This window comes from Loxodonta africana, chromosome 14 (genome assembly GCF_030014295.1).
Source record: "Loxodonta africana isolate mLoxAfr1 chromosome 14, mLoxAfr1.hap2, whole genome shotgun sequence".
In the NCBI taxonomy this organism is placed as follows: Eukaryota; Metazoa; Chordata; class Mammalia; order Proboscidea; family Elephantidae; genus Loxodonta; species Loxodonta africana.
Window position 1 is genome coordinate 66,796,353 of NC_087355.1, and position 23,638 is coordinate 66,819,990.

Sequence of the window (23,638 nt, forward strand, 5' to 3'; positions counted from 1 at the left end):
GTGTTAACATTCATGTTGTCTGAAACTTAACACAGTGAAACTTTTAGAAATAGGTGCTAAAGTAAAAACGAAAATAGATTGAAACAAGTGGAAAATTCATCAAGGTCTGATGATGCAACATTTCCAGCCAATATAAGTACGCTTTAACAACTTGTTCTTTACTGTAATCCAATTGTTAACATACTGAAACAATTTTGGGGCAGCTCCTAAGATTGATCGTATTCATTAGTATTTTTTCTGACAGATACTCAGGACGTTACATTTACTTCTCAGCTGGAAACTATATGCAAGTCTGCCAGATACGGCAGACTGTGAGTGTTTGGGGAGGGGGAAGGCCATAAAGCTGTTTAATTGCCCACAGTTCTGATACAGCACAGAACATCTGGTCTGGAGAGCTTGAGGAAACACCATTAAACAGGCCGAAAAGAAAAAAATCTTTGTGCTAAGAAACAGTCCAGGTTTTGTACACTGCTGTCAGAGGCATAAAAAAAAAAAGAAAAACTTGGCAAGCTGTGTTATGATTGGTCAGTCACGTACAGAGCCAGACACTCCAGCAATCGGGGTTTGTTAGACATCTGGTCTAGTTCCACCAGCTCCTGCAACGAGGGAGGGGAGGTGGAGGAATAAAATGAAGCAGCTACTCCAGCATTCCAAAACGTACACATCAGGGCTCTGATAGCAAGAAAAATAAACAGAAAGAAGGAAACCCTGTCTAGACTTAGCTGCTGCTGAGGCTGCTGCAGAAACAGGGTTGGTATTTACTTGAGAAGCCCTGCCAGGCTGCTCTTAGAGGCAAAAAGACAGAAAGCAAAAATAGTAGTAATAATATTAAGGGAAGAAAAGAATAATAAAGGAACCTCCTACTAACCATAAATGAGAACGACAGATTCCTCAATGGCGTGCTGGTAGCTGAACTGAGAGTCCAGGAGCGCCCGGGTGACGAACGACCCATAGTATGTGGACTGGTACCAGCCCACGTGGAGATGGTCAATGTTTACATGGCGAAGGCTCCGCATCATTTCCATCTGATATTGGACTAGATGTCAAGGAGGGCGGGGGAGAAGAAAACAGAACTATTCAATGATGCCAATATTCAAAACAAGCCTTTCTGGAAATAAATTTCTATAGAACTGTTTATTAGCTATAGGAAATAGGCTCCCAGATTTAAAAATTCATTCAGTCACATACAAAGAAAACAAAATAAAGCTTTCAAATCACTGGGGCTTTCCTTTTTTTCCTCTAATAAAAAACCATTTTATCAAAAAGTTATTAAAAATACAAAATTAATGCTTTGTTCTAAGCAAGGAATTATTAAATGTGGTTCCCACTCCACCTTTTTAAACTCAGAAAATAGTAAAGGTTTAAGAAAAAATTTGTTTAATTAATAAACTGGTCATGAGAAGTTTCATTTGCATTAATAAGCAAGAAAAGTTATCGCTCTCTTCTTCAAAACTGCTCTTAGAACTGAAAAGTTAAAACTCTCAGTAAAACTAATGGGGAAACAGCTATCACATTAAATATAAACAGGATACAGGCTGCTGCTGATTTAAAACATAAGAATTCATTTTTGCCTTCATCTGGTGCCCCCTACTGCATATGCTAAATTTTAAAATGAATTTGTTTCTCTTGTCTGGGTGTTCCTTTGTGTTAAGTAACAAACACTATTTTTTTTTAACAGAACAGTTAATAAAGTTATATTTTAATCACCATATATGGAAAGAAAAGTTTTATTCTTTTGTCAAATTAATGACTCTAACGTATGTTACTGACTTAGAGCAGGACTAACTAGAAAAATAGGTGCAAAGAGACAATAAACAAGACTTCACAGCAAAAAGCAACTACAGTCCAATAACAGCATATATAGAAGAAAATTCTATAGTCAACATACTGTCAAGTTATTCCTATTATAATGAATGCATGGCCATGGTGAATAAACATATTTGCTTCATCAGGAACTTAGCTATTTTATTTTCAAAAGCCTTAATTAGGTTTTAGCTAAAGTAAAGTTATATGTCTGTCGTTTCCATGGTTATAATGCTACTATGGTTTTACATAGCAAACAAGACTTAGCGTTATAAAGTACAAAAGAGCCTTCTTCATATGGACATGGTCTTATTTTTCAACACCTGCTGTTATCAGGCAAATAAATTATACATCTGATTATTCTAAAGAAGACTTATTTCTCACGATAAAAGATACTACTCAAGAACTTTGTACTTTCTTAGTTTTTCTCTTGTCATGTAGAAGAACTACAGAAAAGGAAAAATCCAAACAAAGTTCTTCTCTCACTACCTGCAGGGACCTTCTCAGGCCCATGGCAAAGATGCAGCAGAGCTGGAAGATGTCTACTCTGTCAACATGTACACCAGCTTAAGCGACTCTGTTCTGAAAGTGGATTTATTCATTCTGAAAAAGGGGGAAAAATTAATACAGAGATAGTTTGGCTACCATTATTTCTTTTGTCCTTTGTTTTTAAGGCTATGTCAGGAAGGGGTGATATCTGACACGTTCTACAGATCTATTAATAAAAGGAGAAAACAAAGCCATACAGCCCATGTTATATTCTAAACCACTATTAAAAACACCACCACCTTAGAAATCAATTTTACACATAATATGATGGCCTCGAGAAGCAGCAGCAGTATAAAATTAATATGATAATCTTCCCATATCAGTTATCTTCTCATCTTAATCTTTGATCTTTCTGACATATATGAGAATCCCCCCCCCCCCAGTTTAATAGATTTACATCAGCCAGGTGAATTCGCAAGTGGTATAGAATCAATGTTAAGGTCTCCTTCTGCTTTAAAATGTCACTATTCTTTTAAATCAAAATAAAATCGCTGATTTGGCAAATAAATTTTAATCAAAATTAACTTACAAATGGAAAGTTTCAATATCATAAAAAATAGAAAAAAAACAGGCCAGAACACAATTTGCTATTCTGAAGATATAAGAAATGCAGAGATTGCCAAGCAAGTGACAGTAAAAACACGACTTTATAAAATGATATTTTTTTAATCAGTACTTCTTAAACACCTGTTAGTGTACAATTTAGTGATGATATTAGCAGAAGTTAGAGTCTACCAACTTGCACAGTAGAAAGAAGACCTGTCATCTAGAGACCTAGCTCTGAGGTATTCCTGTTCAGTTATCACCCTTCCTGGTGCTCAGTTTACCATCTCCAAAAAGATATCAGAGCTCTTCCCAGTCAAAGAGTCACCACTTCACATTGTTCACTGACTATTCTAATTATAAAAAATGTTTTTTCTATTAGCTAAAACAGAGCCTCCACTGTGCACTCATACTTAAAACGAAAAATACGCATAAATTTTATAGATAAATAAAAATGCATTTCTCTGAAAAGTATACTGTAATCTTCCTAAATCTCCCCTCAAATAGCCTGAACACAACAGATTTCATAATAGCATTTTTAGACTACACGGGGTAAAAGCCTAAGAATGGTAGCAAACCACCAAATTCCTCTTCATCCAGTCTTGCCCACATTACCGTCCCTTGGATAAAGAAGAAAAAGAAGTGTTCCTTTAAGCTAGCAAAGAGAGTCAGGGATATTAGGACCATGACAGGGCAGTTACCACTGCTCCAATGTATTTACTCCCGGAGACTCAGAAGGAATGGGGAAATGAGCTTCTATGTTATTGTGGGTGGGTGGCTTCATTTTCTTCTTCCACCACTTAGAAAATCAACTCATTCAAGTTTTTGCAAGGCTTTAAACAAACTTATTTATGAGGTAATACTGATGACCTAAATACCTTGGATGAATATTAAAAAATTTAAGAGTTAAGAGCAATAACAGATGAATTGATAAAATTGTTTTTAAAAATCTACAATGCACTGGAATTTCACTACTACACAATAAAGTAATGTGATGTTCCAGGATATTCTCCACCTTGGTTTGGTCTTACTCCCCACCCCAATTTTAAAAATTAAAAAATAAAAGAAACTTTTTTTTTTTTTTTTTAAATAAAAATGAGTGCCCTCTCTCTCAAAGTGTCAGCAGAGAAAGAAAGGACTTGATAGTAATCGGATCCTTGACAAGGAGGGTGTTAGTGCTCCGACAACAGCTGGGTTGCACTGAGGCCCAGTCCCCGCCAGGGCTGCTCGAATGAGGATTCGATAAATGCACTGCTCGAAAAGAGGGCAATATGATTTATTAAAACAAAGAATGAAAAGAAGTGATGCTATTCTATTATCAACAAAGCAGGGAAGCAGAGACACAACTCATAAAATGCTGAGTAAACTGCTTTATCTCACACATTTTTAGGTCTGTGTCCTTGTTTTAGTGTTGACAGACCTGTGACCCCACTCTCCCTTCACCCCTACTTTTTCCCCTCCTCCTCCAACCCAAGTTTTCAAAAAGTACAAAATCAAAACCTACAAAAAGCTTCCTGGTAAACCTAAGTAGGTTTACCTACTGCACAGCAGACTCCCATTTGGCTAAACTGTCTCAAAACCATGTTCCCAGCTGCCGCCATCAATCAACTGGTCAGAGCTGCTACACCAGCTGACACCTATTTATCCCCTCTGGCCTATGGTAGACACTAGGAAAAAAATCATGAAATGCTGACACACCGGTATGTTTTGCACAGGAAATAAGGAGTGGTCACTCCAGATTCTAATCTCCCAGGTGAAATCACTGCTTTTCTGGCTACCCTAGTCTCTCTCTCAGAAGCTATACTGGGGGTTAGGGGCAAGATAAAAGGGGACTGACTGGGAGGGGAGACTTATGACATCTAGAAGCGGCTATGACAACACCTTGTCACAGATCACAGACTGGTGAATGCAAGGTAGTGTTATTTGTCTCCTCATCTCTAGCTGGTCCTCACTTTCCTGGGCTGGCATTTTAAGAAAGGTATAAAAGATATAGCTGGGCACAGATGCGGTTCACTCCTATCTAACTTAGATGCAGTTCACTCCTATCTAGCTTAAAGAGTACCTAACACTGCAGAAGGAAGAGAGTCACAGCAAAAGAGACAAAAAGAGAAAGGAGAAGGAAAAGACAAAAGGTTACTTGGTATAAAGTGCTCTAATTCCCTATCAATGAGTTTCTTGTAGATCAACGAAATACTGAAATAAGTATTCACTGCCAACCTTGCAATGCTGGTCAGTAATTTGACACTTCCATTTTGTTCTAAAGTCCTCATATTTAACAGAGGCCCAGGCAGCAATTTCAACCAATGACATTCACTCCTGAGTTAATAGCTAAATGTTCCTGGGGGAATTTCCTAAAGATAAATGGCAAGGGGAAATTTTTTTGGAGGGGGGATGATTTTAAAATTTATGATAATGTTCAACAGAAGGGTTTAAAATCGTATAATGAGAATGTTAGGAAAGAACCTTTAAAGCATTCTTCGTTTAAAAGCAAACACCCTACCAACTGAGGAGGTACCCGTACATGCAGCCAATGAACTTCAAAGACAAACTGGTGGTTACCACTCAGCCAGCCTCAAATTACTTACTAATACAAAAGCTGCCCTTGGATGCCATTGAGGTGGTGCTGCAAAATCTGGGAGGATTATAAAACCGGACTTTAGTTTTAGAAATCTCTTCAACCTCTACAATTGTCTTAATTGGTTAAACCTCTCCCAAGCAAAGGATGGCCTGGTTTACAACACTGAATAACTGTTCTAAGCTTGGCACCAGTATATTCACATTCACTTTTTCCAGATATCCTCTTTGCAAAACACTCAATTTTAATGCGCCTAGAGCTAAAACTGTCTTAACTGAGGCAGGCTGTCCAATAATTATTCCTTTCAAACATTCACCACACTTTCACCTTCAAATATGAGAACAATGACAATAATATATTGTCTTACTTTAAAATGCTGTATCTGGAGTTGCCCTGGCAAACACCGAAAGGCAAGTATACAGTTTGAGCTCTCCTGAGGATGACTGGGAAGGCCAATGTATTAGGAACTTTATTGTTCTGTAAGATGATTAACCAGTATTCTTTTTAGCTTAAATTCCTCACCCTCGTTTTTAAAATCAACTTTTTGATTTCATTATTTTAAGTAAACCCTCATGAGACACAATTTTTCACTGAAAAACAGAACAATCAATTGTTGACATTTGGCTAGGCTAGGATAAGCTCAAAGTAGGATGCTTTAAGCCGTAGCATACTCTAAAATTGAGATCTGTACAGCAGATGCAAGTGGGAAGGTATTTTATAGATGTCTTATTAGGTTATTAGGGAAATTTAAAAGAGCAAAACAACCTAACATAAAAATTTAAAACAATTTAATGGACCTATTGTCTTATTTAATGACTTAAGTTTACCAAATAAATCCAAAATATTTTTTAAATATACATAAATATAGCCTGGAGCAAAAAAGAGGGGAGATAGGCACCAGGGGGAAAAAAAAACTAGCATCTATTGAATGAACACTTAGGGAGTACTGGTGGTGCAGTGGTTAAGTGTTCAACTAGTAACTGAAAGGTCGGAGGTTCAAACCCACCAGCCACTGCTCCGTGGGAGAAAGATGGGACAGTCTGCTTCCATAAAGACACAGCCTTGGAAACCCTATGGGGCTACTCTACTGTGTCCTATAGGGTCACTCTGAGTCGAAATTTGACTCGAAAGCAATAGGTTTGGTTTTATTGAACGCTTACTATATAGCAGACTTTCTGCAAGTGGTTTATATACGTTATTCAACCTTATTCTTCACAATAATGAGCTAATCAGGATTACTGAAATATCCTTTTAGAAAAGCTGTTTCCTACAGCTAGGAAGTGGCAGCACTCAGTCTGACTTGAGGCTCTGACTCCAAAGCCCAGGCAACCAGTCACTTAGAGAGCATCATTGTTCCTTACCATCAAGTGCAGTTAAGTTTTTCTGAATCAATAAAGCACAGCACACGGATGCTACAGAAATACACATCTCTAGGTTTTCTGAAACCACAGCCTGTGTACATTTGATCACTAAGTCAGTAACTTAGTACTATCAATAAGGTTTTAAGTGACAAAAGTACCTTCAAAGATTTCTAAATGTCAAAGTTGGTAATTATCACAAATATGTACTGTAACTCCCAACTTGAAAACATTGCATTCTATGTTGCTATTTGAAACTTCTGTCAAGACTATTTGTAACTAAATACTGGCTCAGATCAAAGATGACCTGCACAAACACATCAAGTAAGGGAACAAACAGAGACCAGAACTAGTATACAATCTTTGCAGCAAAGAAACAAGCTAAACTCAATTGGGAGATATAAATGGCTTAAAAAGCAAACAAACAAAATCCCACAACTTTCCTGAAGCAAACCGATGATTTAAACAAACAACAGAGAAGTGGAATACATCAAAATCCCCTATCTGTTCTGGCACAAGTGCTAACCTAAGAAGGACTTTTACGAAAATAATTACAAGCGTCTTTTCCAGCCGTAGCATGTGATAACCAGTGAGCATTCACAGGCTATGAACTGTGACGGCTCTGCCCCGTTATTTAACAAGACAAACTTTAGGCTGTGCCTCCCTCTTCCTATCAGACTTTCTGCCAAGCCACACATACGTTTCAGGCAATGTTCAAAGCTAGTAGCAGATGGAGACTTAAGCAAACAGAATGTGCATTTGAGAAAAGAATTCTGAAACAGTCGACTTTGGGTGGAGGAATTACGGAGCCCACAGAGTTCTTAAAATGTCCATATTCTCTTCAGCCAGTCTATGTCTTGTATTCCTTTTTTTCTCAATTAATGCATGTGTTATTAACGCCACCCTTGTGACTGCTTAAGCGTTTTGGTAACAGTTCAATTTTTCTCAACAATGTGCCCAATATAAATTCTACTCTACCTAGAAACTAATCTGTTCCACTTAAACAGAAATAAAAACTCTGCCTAATAATCTTACAGAAATATATTTTTTTAATAGTTCATTTGTCCTTGGTGGTTTAATTTCTTCTTAAGGTGTTTATGAATTCTGACAAATGATTTATTTCCAATGCCAAGCTGGGGACAAAGGAGTGGGCAGGCTATACACCATATTTTGTCTTTTAAAACTATTAAGAACTTTGAAAACTACTGGACATCAGGTTTTTTTTTAAGAGGCTGTAATATGCCTCAATTAGTCTTCTATGAAATAAATGAGATTCTTCATGGAAAACAACATGTATACCTGGCAACAAATTCCTACTGTTATATTCTTATCATAAAACAAAAACCAAATCACAGAACACAGCCAAGAGATTCCGTTTCTTTCAGGTCATGAGAATTTAAAATACATAAACATTTATGCCCTTGTCATGAAAACATATGCACGCAAGTGGATGAGAGTAAGCAGTCACTAAGTAGGCTAATCGTTTGTCATTGGAGGCCTGTTTACACAAACAAAGTGAATTCACCTGGGTGGGGCCCAGGGGTGAAAACCCCTCACCCCTGACCTTGAAGAATTGTCACTGCTAGGCCTTGCTACATTTAAGAGAATGGTATCTCAGAAGACCAAATGACAATCTCTGGGTTTAGAAAAAAACATATTTCATGCTATATACATATAATAGGCTCTTTCATGAGGGCAGGTCAAACACCTCTGTCATATTTACAACTATATACAAGGTCCTAGATTAATGCCTGGCACAAGTTAGGTGCTGAAAATATTCTTAAAGAATGGAATGTTTTAAAAACGCCTGATTGTTGTTAATGCACTAGAAAAGGTCACAATTAATCAAAAATTATTTGGCTGTGGCATTCTAGCAATCAAAGGAAAAAGAGAAACACATTATCCAAAAAGAGAAAAACACCAGATTTCAAAGTAGGTAACACTTTTCCTAGCACTTAAGCCTAAAATGAAATTTTCATGTGGGACTTCAAAGGGAAACTATTACGAAATTTTTTGGAGAAGGCATTTCTGTAACGAAATAATCACACTTGATTTACTTTTCCTATAAATTTGGGTTTTTAATGTAAAACAAGCAAAGAATGGCCTTCTGAGTACTTTCCATAACACAGAACAAATTGTATAAGTTATCCATAAATAAATAAATAAATAAATAGCCAAACTCGCTGCCATCGAGTTGATTTCTGACTCATAGCCACCCTATATCAACCCACAGGACAAAGTAACAAAGGCCTACCAAAATTAATTAATTAATTAATTAATAGTTTCATCCAAGAATAAACTATCAAGCTGGCTAAAGGGACATGTGACTACATCATTAGGAACAGCTGAAAATTTTTGAGTTTTTTAACTGAATGACCGCAATAAGGAATGAGAAATGGGAAATGATTTTTGCTTACTTATCCTTTTTTTCATGTTGTTTGGCAAAAGATCTGTCCAGTATATCTGATGTTACACTGATACAATTTTTCTATTGCTGACCAACTTGCCTGTATGTCCCATAGCCACCTAATAACCTGGGTACTGGCACTCATAAACCGTGGGAGCAAGGAATAGGATAGGATACTGGACTACTCAGAATCTGAAGTAGTCAACCAGATTTGAATGCCATCTCTACCACTCATCAGAAGTCTCCTCTGCTGTTTTAAAAAAAAAAAAAAAGGAGGGGGGGTTTGAAGAGAATGGGAACAGTACCTACTTCATAGGGTAGTTACGAGAATTAAATAAAATCATCTACAAGACCTTAGTGCACTGAATAACCTCAAGAATTCAGTAAGTTATTACCATCACCTATTTTTCAAATGTACTGGGAATCCAGAGAATACAGTACGTATCTGGGTCAAAGAAACAGCTTTTGGAGACCTAAGTTTGATTAACTTGGTTGCCTGAGTGTAGTGTAAACTCCCCTTATCTTCATACTGGGAGTTAGTAAGAAATCAGGAAAATGGGAAAGGGGATTGGAGACTGCATGTACAACTACAAAAAAGAAAATCTATGACTTTGTAACATCCATTTCATGAAACAGAATTCATATGTGCAAATATGAATATGATCAAAAAACAATCTACCATGAGAAAGGATTACAAAAGGAAAAAATACTTCTTCAATACTAAAACTGTAAGCTAATTATATTCAGTACAATAAAGAACAGATTCAATAAAGAAAGAGACAAGCTGCAAAAATTAGATTTCAAGAAAAGGTAATCTTGGGTGTTCTATTATTACTGTATATATAACAATATAATTGCATTGTACCATAACTTTTTATCTCCTGATTCCATTTATAACTCTTCCAAAGAAAGTAAATAAGCTCCCTGCTCTCTCCCAAATAGGTGACTTTAAAAACAACACTAAGAATCGGGGTGGGTTTAGAGGAACTGAGTAAGCACAGCACAGCTCACTTACAGGAGTCTGGAAACACTGCCCACCCAAGTGAACAGCTGAACTCAACTGGATATAGCAAAAGTTCTCTAACTCACCATTTACAGCAGGATGAGCCACCCCATTTGGGACAATTTGGTTTAGAAAATCAGCATTGACAGTGCTCTACAAGAATAAAGCCTGAGGAAGGCGATCTTTTACAAGTATTCCTAGCTGCAATCTAAAGAAGGGGAAGCTGGCAAAAATGGAAAGTGACGGGAGTTACAGAAAAGGTTGTTCTTATGGTACGCCATTGAGTCGATTCTGACCTCAAGTCGATGGCAACCCTATAGGATAGAGGAGAACCTTATTGCCCCATAAGGTTTCCTAGGCTGTAATCTTTACAGAAAGGAGCGCTGACACCACTATGGTTAAGTGCTTGGGTGCTAACCAAAAGATGGGTGGTTCAAACCCACCAACTACTCCCCAGGAGAAAGATGTGACAGTCAGCTCCCGTAAAGATTACAACCTTGGAAACCCCATAGGGCAGTTCTATTCTGTCCTATAGGGCCACTATGAGTTGGAACTGACTGGACAACAATGGGTTTGGCTTGGTTTGGTTTAATCTTTCTTTACAGGAGCAGATCGCCACGTCTTTTTTTCCTGTGGCGCTGGTGGGTTCAAACCACCAATCTTTTGGTTAGCACCTAAGCTCTTAACCATTGTGCCACCATGGCTCCTTTTATTTAAATCAGATAACTAAAAGTACTCAGCCACACTCTCCATCCACCCTTTCTTGTCTTGACCTCTTTCCGTACACGTTCTGCTTCTTCCGAACACATTTTTATGGGACAAGGGATACAGAGTTTCATGCTGAGAAAGTATGAAACAGAAATCCATGTTCCAGTTCAAGATTAATCTGAGGTTGGAAAACACAGGGCTTGTTTTTAATGAGGCTGTGTTACCTTTCCTATTGCAATCTCCTTTAAGGAAACAATATCTAACCCTGGAGTCCTTAACCTGGGGTTTCAAGGAATCTATGAAGTTCCAAAAATCAATACAGCTCCCAGGCAGCCACCTGGGAGAACAGATCAGCACTGAGATCACTAAAGATACACCATCAGGAAGAGCAGGGACAGACCAAAAGTCTAGAGAAAGTCCTGCTTTCAGCAGGAGACCCAACAGACTGTCATTCTAACCCCTTGTAGCTGTCAAGAAAAACAAATGTATCATGGAAAGCTGGATGGAGGCTTCAACTAAGCTTACCCCGTGATGATGACACCGTTGTTGTTAGGTGCTGTCTAGTTGGTGCTAACTCACAGTGATCCTATGTACAACAGAATGAAACACTGCCCAGACCTGTGCTGTCCTTATACTCATTATTATGTTTGAGCTCATTGTTGCAGCCACTGTGTCAACCCTTCTCCTCAAGGGTCTTCCTCTTTTTCACTGACTCTCTACTCTACCAAGCATGAGGTCCTTCTCCAGGAACCAGTCCCTCCTGATAATGCGTCCAGTGTACGTGAGACGAAGTCTCACCATCCTTGCTTCCAAAGAACACTCTAGCTGTATTTCTGCCAAGACAGATTAGTTCGTTCTTTTGGCAATTTGTGGTATATTCAATATTCACCTACACCATAATTCAAAATCATCAGTTCTTTGGTCTTCCTTATTCACTGTCCAGCTTTTGCATACAAAGGAGGCATGATAAAGACTACTATTTCCCAGGGTGGACAACAGAAGACACACGCCCTACTTACCATGTGACAGGAGCTGAGCTAGGGAGTTAAGATTGTTCTAAAGGCAGGGAGTGCTAAACCTAATAGATCTCGTATTTTGCGAATACATAGGTAACTTTGGGGAAAAGCCAGTTTCTAGCAAAAATGTCATATTATTAAAATACCCTTAAAACAAATCTTACTCTACTGTGTTACAATGTACTTTGGAGGTACACATCTACAGTCAAACACTAAAGACCATCCTTACGTTACTCACTGATCATGTTAGCTCTTCCAGTTTTTACACAGAGACCTTAAGAAGCCATTACTGAAGCTTGTCTAATCAGCTGCCCTTATGTAATCTGAAGCTCATGAAAATGCTCTTCTATGGAGGGCCACATGGATTAGAGTGGAAGATGAAATACAGTGGTGGGGGGGGTAATAATCATTGAAAGGCAAGAAAATTACTATAGAAGGATGTTAGAAGGCTACAAAACAGACCAAATAATTCTCTTCCACAATTGGCAGGCAGGATCCTGCCAGATGTCTGAAATGGAATTAACCTCTATGGACTACGGTGATAGAAATAAACTGCACAACTACAATGGTAAGCACAAATACTATCTAGGAAAGGGACAGCTTTGTTTTACTTTCCCTGAACAGTTGTTTCAGATTGTTTCTCCCCCAACCCCCCGCCTCCCCCCCAAAAAATGTCTCTCACTGCAGTCTCCTCAGATAATGAGCCAGCAGTATGTCCCAAGGCTTCTGAAAACATGGCCAAAAGCCTATCGAATAATACCTGATAAAGAGTAAAGTTTAATCAGAGTATTTGAGATGCTACAAAGCATTCTTGAATCAGGTAAAAAAAAAAAAAAAAAAAAAGTAAGTCATCTTAAAAACAATGTCAACGAAACCCTCCCCCCCGCCAAAATGATATATTTCTTTTCCTTGTAGAAAAGATTAAAATACTCATTTAGAAACAAGGCATTACAAATGACTTACAGATGCTTCTTCCTTATATTTGGGGGAGAAAAACCTGAAACCGCAAGTTCACGCATTCATTCCTTCACACATTCAAACAGGTATTTATTCTGAGCTATAACGTGTCCAAACTTCTTGGGGCTGCTCAGCAGAGGGCAGTGAAGACAGAAACGGCTGCTGCAGTTAACATTCCAGTGGAGAGGAGCAGACAGGACACACAGGGTGACAGTCAGCATTCCTGGGTCTACTTTAAATTGGGAGGCCACAAGGTGGCTTTTAATAAAAGATCGGTTCTTAGGAAATGGTACAGAGGAAATGACACCCATCACCTAGATCTAACTGGTACCCCTGCTGATAACTGAGACCTGCTAGCCATTTGTCCTCAAATGCTGAAATCCTGAAGAAAATATTCATATAGTTTTCTTGATGCACCTGTCAGTCTGTTGTACTGTGGGGGTTGCGTGTTGCTGTGGTGCTGGAAGCTATGCCACCGGTATTCAAATACTAGCAGGGTCATCCATGGCAGACAGGTTTCAGCTGAGCTTCCAGACTAGGCAGAAGGACCTGGCAGTCTACTTCTGAAAAGAATTAGCCAGTGAAAACCTTATGAATAGCAGTGGAACACTGTCTGATATAGTGCCGCAAGATGACTGCCTCAGGTTGGAAGGTACTCAAAAGATGATTGGGGAAGAGCTGCCTCCTCACAGTAGAGTTGACCTTAATGACATAGACAGAGTCAAGCTTTCGGGGTCTTCATTTGCTGATGTGGCACAACTCAAAATAAGAAGGAAACAGCTGCAAATGTCTGTCCATTTTAAGACAAACAAACTATTTTTGTCAATAACACCCAAGAAAGCAAGCTTGGGAGTCAAAAGCCTGACTTCTTACCTTACAAAATAATACAGTGAAAATGAGTAGATGCAGGCCAAGAAAACAGGAAGACCTAAATTGCAATTTTGCCTCTGCAATTAATATAATAAAGTCTCCAGTCAAACTGCCCTAAAAAGATAGCTTTAAAATCATCTAATGTCTAATTTGCTCTTAATGAAAACACGATTTAGTTTAATGTTCAACACATGGTACTGATGATAATGTAAAATGGCAATGATTACTCTTGTGAGATGAAGAAAGCTGACATTTTTTAAGAATGAAAGCAGTGACTCGGTAAGAACCCTTCATGAATAATACTTATTTGTTTTTTGCTACTTTTTGAAGTTGGAATCAATTATCTGTACTGTGTCTTCAAGGTGCTAATATTCCACAGAAATAAACGAGAAAAGATCAGTATCACTAAATATGTATGGTCTAGAAACCTTAACAACCCCAAAGGAACAAAAAATGAAAAGACGACTTGTAAAAGTGGTCCGAAGAGGTGGAGCAGCACTAAGTTTAAGAAGTAAAAAGTCTTCTAAACAAAAATGCATTATGTGGGTCTCCTACGTAGGAAATAGGCATCAGGCTAACTTGAAGAGGGAGGAGATTCAAAAAAAGCCATTAGATTTTCCTCCCAGCACTTAATTCTACTTCAGGTAAATAAGTACTGGAACAGTGTCTCTCAAACTTGTATTACCTGCAGACCACTTTACGAACATTTGGCACACATGAAAACCACCAATTTCAAGTTTAAAAAAGTATGTTATTACAATTTTAATTATATAAGTTTTAATAAATTTATAAAAAATAATTGGGGTATATTAAAACATGTATTTCAACATACAGATTAGAGACAGATGGTTTAGATGATAGGTGGTTTCACTGCTAAGAGCTTTATTTTTACACTCTATTTCTACTAAACTAGAAACTCCTTACTCAACTTATAGTTCATCAAGAAAAGCAGCAAGCATTTGGCTGCTGTCAGATAATCCTCAGTATCTGTATAAAACAGAAACTTGAAAATTATGGCACTCTCTCACTAAAATTTCTACCCGAGGAATATATTAAACCTAAGAATCAACAGTTTCAATTAGGAAGATTCTGGAGATTAGATTCCAATCCTTGATCTCATTAAGCTCTGGAAGCTATTCCTATCCTACTGGAGTATTTGGATGTGGTTTTTAAATATGCCCAGTGATTTCATCAATTTCTCCCTATGGTAAATTAAAATTAACAAGGCTTAGTCAAGTATTTAATATTATAATCTCCATACTAAAAACTGCAATATTTTCACTCGGAGGTAATGCTGTGAAACTACTCAGGATACTACATTTAATTAAAAAATGCTATTTTAGCAAATCATTTAAGAAAATGCAAATAAGTTTTATCGGCATTAACAGTGTCAAAAAGAAGGAAGTAAAATGCAATCCCTTCTCACTTCCACGATTCACGTAGGCATCTTTCTCCTCACAGGGAGTATGGAAAGGTAGGGTCTTAATCTCACACAACACATACTCAGGCTGAAATTTTAATTTTATTATTGTCACTATTTCCTCAAACAGCGAATTAAGATTAGAAAGCATAATACATTATTTCATCAAGTCTAAAACTCCACTGAGTATAGGAAAGGCGAAAAGGCTGCCAATTTTAAGACACCATGGATTGAAAGAGGCCTCCCAACTTCATACAGTTTAAGTTAAAAAAAAAAAGGGAGGGGCCATTTTAGAACCAATAACGCTGTTCTTTGTAAATGAAGTAGTACGTTGGTGGGTGCTGGAGTAGTAATGTCCTTTTTTGCTAAACACACAATCGTACTCCATCAGTACTGACCCCAATACACTTTTTCCAGTCTACATCACAGCTCAAAAAGTGATTATTAAATAAAAATTCTCTTCTCCTGAATCACAGATTTTCCATGACGAACAAAAAAATCACCCACCACGTCTCCTTCACACAAGAAGAACATATATGCTAAGAACGAACGCTTCTCTGCGCAACAACTGTGAAGCTAAATATCTACTAACAAGCATGTTTAATAGTCAGTGCTTCTGCATACTGTATGTGATTGATATTGGCCAATATTACTCAACAGTCATTTCATAAGGGAACACAAAGCTACTCTGCTTTCTCTCCAAACATAATATTTCTCATTAACTTTGAAGCTGGTTTTATAAGATTCTTGCAATAGTGTGACATGGGTAGTGCTACTTTGAATGACTTGGTAGTTGGGATTCTTGTCCATCTTTACTGACAAAATTCATTATTTTTGGAAATAATCCTTCCGAAGGTATTATTTTCTACTTGTCCTAGAAAAACTTTATTGATTTACAAAAACGTCAGTGTGGTTTATTTTAAAACCACACTAATGTTTTGATGGCATTATGCTACCACTTGACAAAGTTTCATAAATAGTTAAAAACTCTGAGCTCTGGGGGCAAATGGATCACAGGGCCAGTAAAACCTAATTTTCAGACATGTGTCATTGTAATTCCCAGTCACACTTTTCTTTTTCAATTGCTAGCGTAAAGCATCACACTCCTAGTTACTCATTCCCAGAATACAGAGATCCGCATTCCATTTAGGCTAGGGTTTTCCGGACCAGAGCACTACTGACATCTTGGATCAGATAATTCTTTGTTGAGGGGCAGGGGAAGGACTGTCCTGTACATGTTGGATGCTCAGCAGCACCCCAGGCCTCTACCCACTGAATGCCAGATGCCAGTAGCCACTCCCTAACCTCTCCCCGCTGTGAAAACCAACAATGTCTCCAACTTATACAAAGAAAACTACAAAGCACTTTCGCAAACAACCAAAAGAGACCTATATGTAAGTGGAAAAATATACCTTGCTTATGGATAGGAAGACTTAACATTACAAAAACGTCTATTCTACCAAAAGCGATCTATACATTTAATGCAATTCTGATCCAAATTCCAACCACATTCTTTAATGAGATGGAGAAACAAATCACCAACTTCATATGGAAGGGAAAGAGGCCCTGGAAAAGTAAAGCGTTACTGAAAAAGAAGAACAAAGTGGGAGGCCTCACTCTATCTGATTTTAGAACTTATTATAGTGCCACAGTAGTCAAAACAATCTGGTACTGGTGTAACAACAGATACATGGACCAATGGAACAGAATTGAGAATCCGGACATAAATCCACCCACAAATGAGCAGCTGATATTTGACAAAGGCCCCAAAACAGTTAAATGGAGAAAAGATAGTCCTTTTAACAAATGGTGCTGGCATAACTGGATAGCCGTCTGCAAAAAAATGAAACAAGGCCCATACCTCACACCATGCACAAAAACGAACTCAAAATGGATCAAAGACCTAAACATAAAATCTAAAACGATAATGATCATGGAAGAAAAAACAGGGACAACGTTAGGAGCCCTAATACATGGCATAAACAGTATACAAAAAAATTACTAACAATGCAGAAGAGAAACTAGATAACTGGGAGCTCCTAAAAATCAAACACCTATGCTCATCCAGAGACTTCACCGAAAGAGTACAAAGATTACCTACAGACTGGGGAAAAGTTTTTAGCTATGACATTTCTGATCAGCGCCTGATCTCTAAAATCTACATGATACTTCAAAAACTCAACTGCAAAAAGACAAATAACCCAATTAAAAAATGGGCAAAACATATGAATAGGCACTTCACCAAAGAAGACATTCAGGCAGCTAACAGATACATGAGGAAATGCTCACGATCATTAGCCATTAGAGAATGCAAATGAAAACTACAATGAGATTCCATCTCACTCCAACAAGGCTGGCATTAATCCAAAAAACACAAAACCATAAATGTTCTGGCTGTGGAGAGACTGGGACACTTATACACTACTGGTGGGACTGTAAAATGGTACAACCACTTTGGAAATCCATTTGGCGCTTTCTTAAAAAGCTAGAAATAGAACTACCATACGATCCAGCAATCCCACTCCTTGGAATACATTCTAGAGAAATAAGAGCCTTTACATGAACGGATATATGCACACCCATGTTCACTGCAGCACTTTTTACAACAGCAAAAAGATGGAAGCAACCAAGGTGCCCATCAATGGGTGAATGGATAAATAAATTATGGTATATTCACACAATGAAATACTACGTATCAATAAAAAACAGTGATGAATCTGAAACATTTCATAACATGGAGGAATCTGGAAGGCATTATGCTGAGTGAAATTAGTTAGTTGCAAAAGGACAAATATCGTATAAGACCACTATTATAAGAACTTGAGAAATAGTTTAAACAGAGAAGAAAATATTCTTTGATGGTTATGAGAGGGGGAAGGGATGTAGGGGGAGAAAGGGGTATTCACTAATTAGATACTAAATAAGAACTATTTTAGATGAAGGGAAATGCAACACACAGTAAAGGAGAGGTCAGCACAACTGGACTAAACCAAAAGCAAAGACGTTTCCTGAATAAACCGAACGCTTCGAAGGCCAGTGTAGCAGGTGTGCGGGTTTGGGGACCATGGTTTAGGGAGAAATCTAAGTCAATTAGCATAATAAAATCTATTAAGAAAACATTCTGCATCCCACTGTGGAGAGTGGTGTCTGGGGTCTTAAATGCTAGCAAGCGGCCATCTAAGATGCATCAATTGGTCTCAACCCACCTGAAGCAAAAGAGAATGAAGAACACCAAAGACACAAAGTAATTATAAGCCCAAGAGACAGAAAGGGCCACATAACCAGAGACTACATCAGCCTCAGACCAGAAGAACTAGATGGTGCTTGGCTACAACCAATGACTGCCCTGACAGGCAACACAACAGAGAACCTCTGACGGAACAGGAGAGCAGTGGGATGCAGACCCCAAATTCTCATAGAAAGACCAGACTTAACGGTCTGACTGAGACTAGAAGGTCCCCAGTGGTCATGGCCTCCAGACCTTCTGTTGACCCAGGACAGGAACCATTCCCAAAGCCAACTCTTCAGACAGGGATTGGACTGGACAATGGGTTAGAGAGGGATGTTGGTGAGGAGTGAGCTTCTTGGATCAGGCGGACACTTGAGACTATGTTGGCACCTACTCCCTGGAGGGGAGATGAGAGGGTAGAGGGGGTTAGAAGCTGGTGAAATGGACACGAAAAGAGAGAGTGAAGGGAGGGAGCAGGCTTCTCCTTAGGAGGACAGCAATTGGGAGTATGTTGCAAGGTGTATGTTAAGTTTTTGTGTGAGAGACTGGCTTGATCTGTAAACTTTCACTTAAAGCACAATAAAAATTAAAAAAAAAAAGAATGTCTCCAGACATCGCCAAACATTCCCTGAAGAGCAAAATCACATCTTCCATCGATAACACTGATTTAGGCACTGCTGTGCTATTCACCAGCCAGTCACATGTACAATATTCTCAGATACATGTTTACACTACTATTTTTTATGCTTGAAGGAACCATTTCTGATCTACTTTTGAGAGGCAAGAATACAGTAATGAGGATAAAAAATCCAAATTCAACAAAAATATGTCATTGATGTGAAAATGTTAACCAAAACAAACTTACCTGAGGCACACTGATCAACTTACTATCCTTTATAACATACACGTAACTTTTAAGAACTTAGCAACTATTAAGAACTTCGAAAAGACTTCTAGGAAAACCATAAGCAATCTTACACTTCCAATATGTAAAACTAATACAAACATAATTGCCTCGATGCCTTTCTCCTCTGAAAACATCCAAATGTGGAAGTATAAAGGTAAAATTTTTAAAAATTAACTATTTTAAACAGTATTTAACTTATAAAATTCACTACTACCAAAGTGTGATATAGGCCAAGAACATGCAAAACTTTCAAGCTAAAACAGATATACATGCAGTTGAAATCCTGAAGTTGGGTTTTAATTACAGCACTTCATGCCTTCTCATAACTTGCACCTCTTGGAACAATTCTCAATCTAAAAATAAAACAAATAAAAACCAGGAGAGTGGGGTAGATGGTAAACCTGAATCAACACAACAGTATCAATATACATGGCAAGCAAAAGAAAGGGTAAACGTGTATCACTCAGTCTTCTGGTCTTGGTTTAGAACTCCCTTCTTTCTGGAAGTTTTCCCCAGTTCCCCAAGTCCACGTTAAGTGTTCCTACTTTGTGTACCACACTTCTTTCATAACATCATCCTGCCATGCTGTTGTTATGTCTACAACTGCCCCAACAGACCACTGTGTCCACAACAATGTGCAGACTCCTTGGTAGAAGTACGTGCTTTAGTAAGTCCTTGCTAAAAAAGATTCAAATGAATACTTTGATAACTCTCCTTACAGTATCAAAAGTAAAAACAACATATACAAATTTACGCAGAATGACTAAGAATATTAACAGAGAGGAAAGAAAAAAAAAATCCTGAAGGCAAACTGGAATCATACAAAGACTCTGAATTATTAGAAACCTCAATAAGTATTGTACACAATCGTCTGTATATTGAGGGGAGAAGGAATCAACATTATTTAGTTAATTTCACTTATATCTTTTTCAGAAGAATATATTGTGGAAAAATAAAGATAACATTTTAGGTTACGTTTAAACAGGAGTTTTACTCTGCTGGAGCATTCAAATAAACAGTCCACAATTCAACATCTTTGCAATTAAATAAATTGTAATTAAAACAACATGCAATTTTCACCTGAAAAACTGTCAACATAAAAAAAAAAAAAATGCCCAATGATGGGTAAGCCACAGTTTAATCATAGGGTGACATATATTCTAGTGTGGATGGGTCCACTTTATACCTATTGTCCTGATGTCCCACATGGTTTAGTATTTGTCTGGGACTAAATTGTCCAGTGTGTATGGTAAATTACATGGTCACATCTAAATGGCACTCTAACATACTCCTGAGAGCAACAATCCTTAAGGAAAAATGTTGGCACGATTAACAGCTTCCATTTACTGAGCATCTACTACAGTTCAATCAAATCAGATACTTTCTATATGTCATAGGTAAGGTATTAGTCTTTCCATTTGTCAATTTGTCAATATAAAAGTGACCACCAAGACTCAATACTAAAATTTTATACCTCCGAAGCCCATGTTCTTTTCAATGTGCCATGAAACTGTTTATGTCATGGGACCCTCTGACTCCCCTGTTGGAAATGTAGAATAGAGTTATAATTCAAAATATGGGGGCAGGGGGGAGACCCTTTAAATGTTGTAGCTGTTGTAAGATGCCCTCAACTCAGTTCCGACTCATGGTGACCCTGTGTACAACAGAATGAAACACTCCCCAGTCCTGCGCCATCTTCACAATCATTGCTCTGCTTGAAACCACTATTGTAGCCAGTGTGTTAACCCATCTCATTGAGGGTCTTCCTCTTTTTCACTCACCCTCTATCAAGCATGATGTCCTTTTCCAGGGACTGGTCCCACCTGATGAAATGTCCAAATAACGTGAGATGAAGTCTTGTCATCCTCATTTCTAAGGAGCATTCTGGCTGTACTTCTTCCAAGACAGATTTATTCGTTCTTTCTGGCAGTCCAAGGTATATTCAATATTCTTCGAAAACACATAATTCAAAGGCATCAAGTCTTCTCTGGTCTTCCTTAGTCGTTGTCCAGCTTTCATATGAACATGAGGCGATTAAAAATACCATGACTTGGGTCAGGCGCACCTTTCCTCAAAGTGACATCTTTGCTTTTTAACATTTTAAAGAAGTCTTTTGCAGCAGATTTGCCAATGCAATACATGGTATGACTTCTTGACTGCTCCTTCCATGGGTATTGATTGCAGATCCAAGTAAAATGAAATCCTTGACAACTTTGATACTTTCTCCTGATGTTGCTTATTGCTCCAGTTGTGAGGATTTTTGTGTCCTTTATGTTCAGGGGAGCCCTGGTGGCACAGAGACTAAGAACTCGGCTGCTAACCAAAACATCAGCAGTTTGAATCCACCAGCTGCTCCTTGGAAACCCTACTGGGCAGTTCTACTCTGTCCTATAGGGTCACTATGAGTCACAATCAACAGCAATGGGTTTGGTTTATCTTGAGATGCAATCCATACTGAAGGTTGTAGTCTTTGATCTTCAGCATAAGTGCTTCAAGTCCTCTTCACTTTCAGTAAGCAAAGTTTTGTCATCTGCATATTGCAGGTTATTGATAAGTATTCCTCCGATCCTGATGTCATCTTCTTCTTCATGTAGTCCAGCTTCTCAAATTATTTGCTCAGTATACAGATTGAGTAAGTATGGTGAAAAGATACAACCTTGATGCACACCGTATCCACTTGTTCTATTCCACATCTGTGGAAAGGCAGCATGGAGAAGCTCGGCATCAGCAGTCAGAACAAAGCGGGGGGCCGACTGTGGAACAGACCATCAAATGCTCACGTGAAAGTCCAAGTTGAAGCTGAAGAGAATTAAAGAAGTCCACGAGAGTCAAAGTACAACATTGAGTATATCCCACCTAAATTTGGAGACTATCTCAAGAATAGATTTGTGTCACTGAACACTAAGACAAGTTGTAGGATGACATCAAGGACATCATCATACATGAAGAAGGCAAAGAGTGATTAAAAATACAGAAAAGAAAGAAAAGACCAAAAATGCATGTCAGAAGAGACTCTGAAACTTGCTCTTCAATATAGAGTAGCTAAAGCAAAAGGAAGAAATGAAGGAGTAAAAGAGGTGAACAGAAGACTTCAAATTGAAGCTTGAGAAGACAAAGTATAATTCAATGGGCAAAGACGTGGAGTTAGAAAGTCAAAAGGGAAGAACACACTCAGCATTTCTCAAGCTGAAAGAACTGAAGAAACAATTCAAGCCTCAAGTTGCAACAGTGAAGGATTCTATGGGCAAAACACTGAACAACATAGGAAGCTTCAAAAGAAGACAGAAGAAATACGCAGAGTCACCGTACTAAAAAGAATTGGTCGACGTTCATCCATTTCAAGAACTGATGGTACTGAAGGAAGAAGTCCAAGCTGCACTGAAGGCAGTGGTGAAAAACAAGGCTTCAGGAATTGAAAGAATACCAATTGAGATATTTCAGTAAATTCATGCAACGCTGGAAGCACTCACTCACCTATGCCAAGAAATTCGGAAGACAGCTAACTGGCCAAACGACTAGAAGAGTTCTATATTTCTGCCCATTTCAAAGAAAGGTGATCCGATGGAATGTGGAAATTATCAAACAATAGCCTTACTATCACAAGCAAGTAAAATTTTGCTGCAGATAATTCCGAAACGATTGCAGCAGTACATCTACAGAGAACTGTCAGAGATTCAGACTAGATTCAGAAGAGGATGTGGAACCAGGGATATCATTGTTCATGTCAGATGCACACTGGCTGAAAGCAGAGAATACCAGAAAGATGTTTACATGTGTCTTATTAACTATGCAGTGGCATTTGACTATGTGAATTATTTTTTTTAATAATTTTTATTGTGCTTTAAGTGAAAGTTTACAAATCAAGTCAGTCTGTCACATATAAGCTTATATACACCTTACTCCATACTCCCACTTACTCTCTCCCTAATGAGTCAGCCCGCTCCCTCCTTCCAGTCTCTCCTTTCATGACAATTTTGCCAGTTTCTAACCCTCTCTACCCTCCTATCTCCCCTCCAGACAGGAGATGCCAACACAGTCTCAAGTGTCCACCTGATACAAGTAGCTCACTCTTCGTCAGCATCTCTCTCCAACCCATTGTCCAGTCGCTTCCATGTCTGATGAGTTGTCTTCGGGAATGGTTCCTGTCCTGGGCCAACAGAAGGTTTGGGGACCATGACTGCCGGGATTCCTCTAGTCTCAGTCAAACCTTTAAGTTTGGTCTTTTTTATGAGAATTTGGGGTCTGCATCCCACTGATCTCCTGCTCCCTCAGGGGTTCTCTGTTGTGCTCCCT

At 38.3% G+C, this 23,638-nt stretch overlaps 1 protein-coding gene across 1 annotated transcript in view; it reads right to left on the reverse strand.

Annotated features, from left to right (window-relative positions):
* Positions 1 to 23,638, reverse strand: part of EIF3H (eukaryotic translation initiation factor 3 subunit H) — a 130,546-nt gene that overhangs the window by 14,802 nt on the left and 92,106 nt on the right. Inside the window, exon 3 of the mRNA XM_003408444.4 lies at positions 869 to 1,036. Coding sequence (XP_003408492.1) covers positions 869 to 1,036 — 168 coding nt within the window. The remainder of the gene's footprint in view (positions 1 to 868; positions 1,037 to 23,638) is intronic.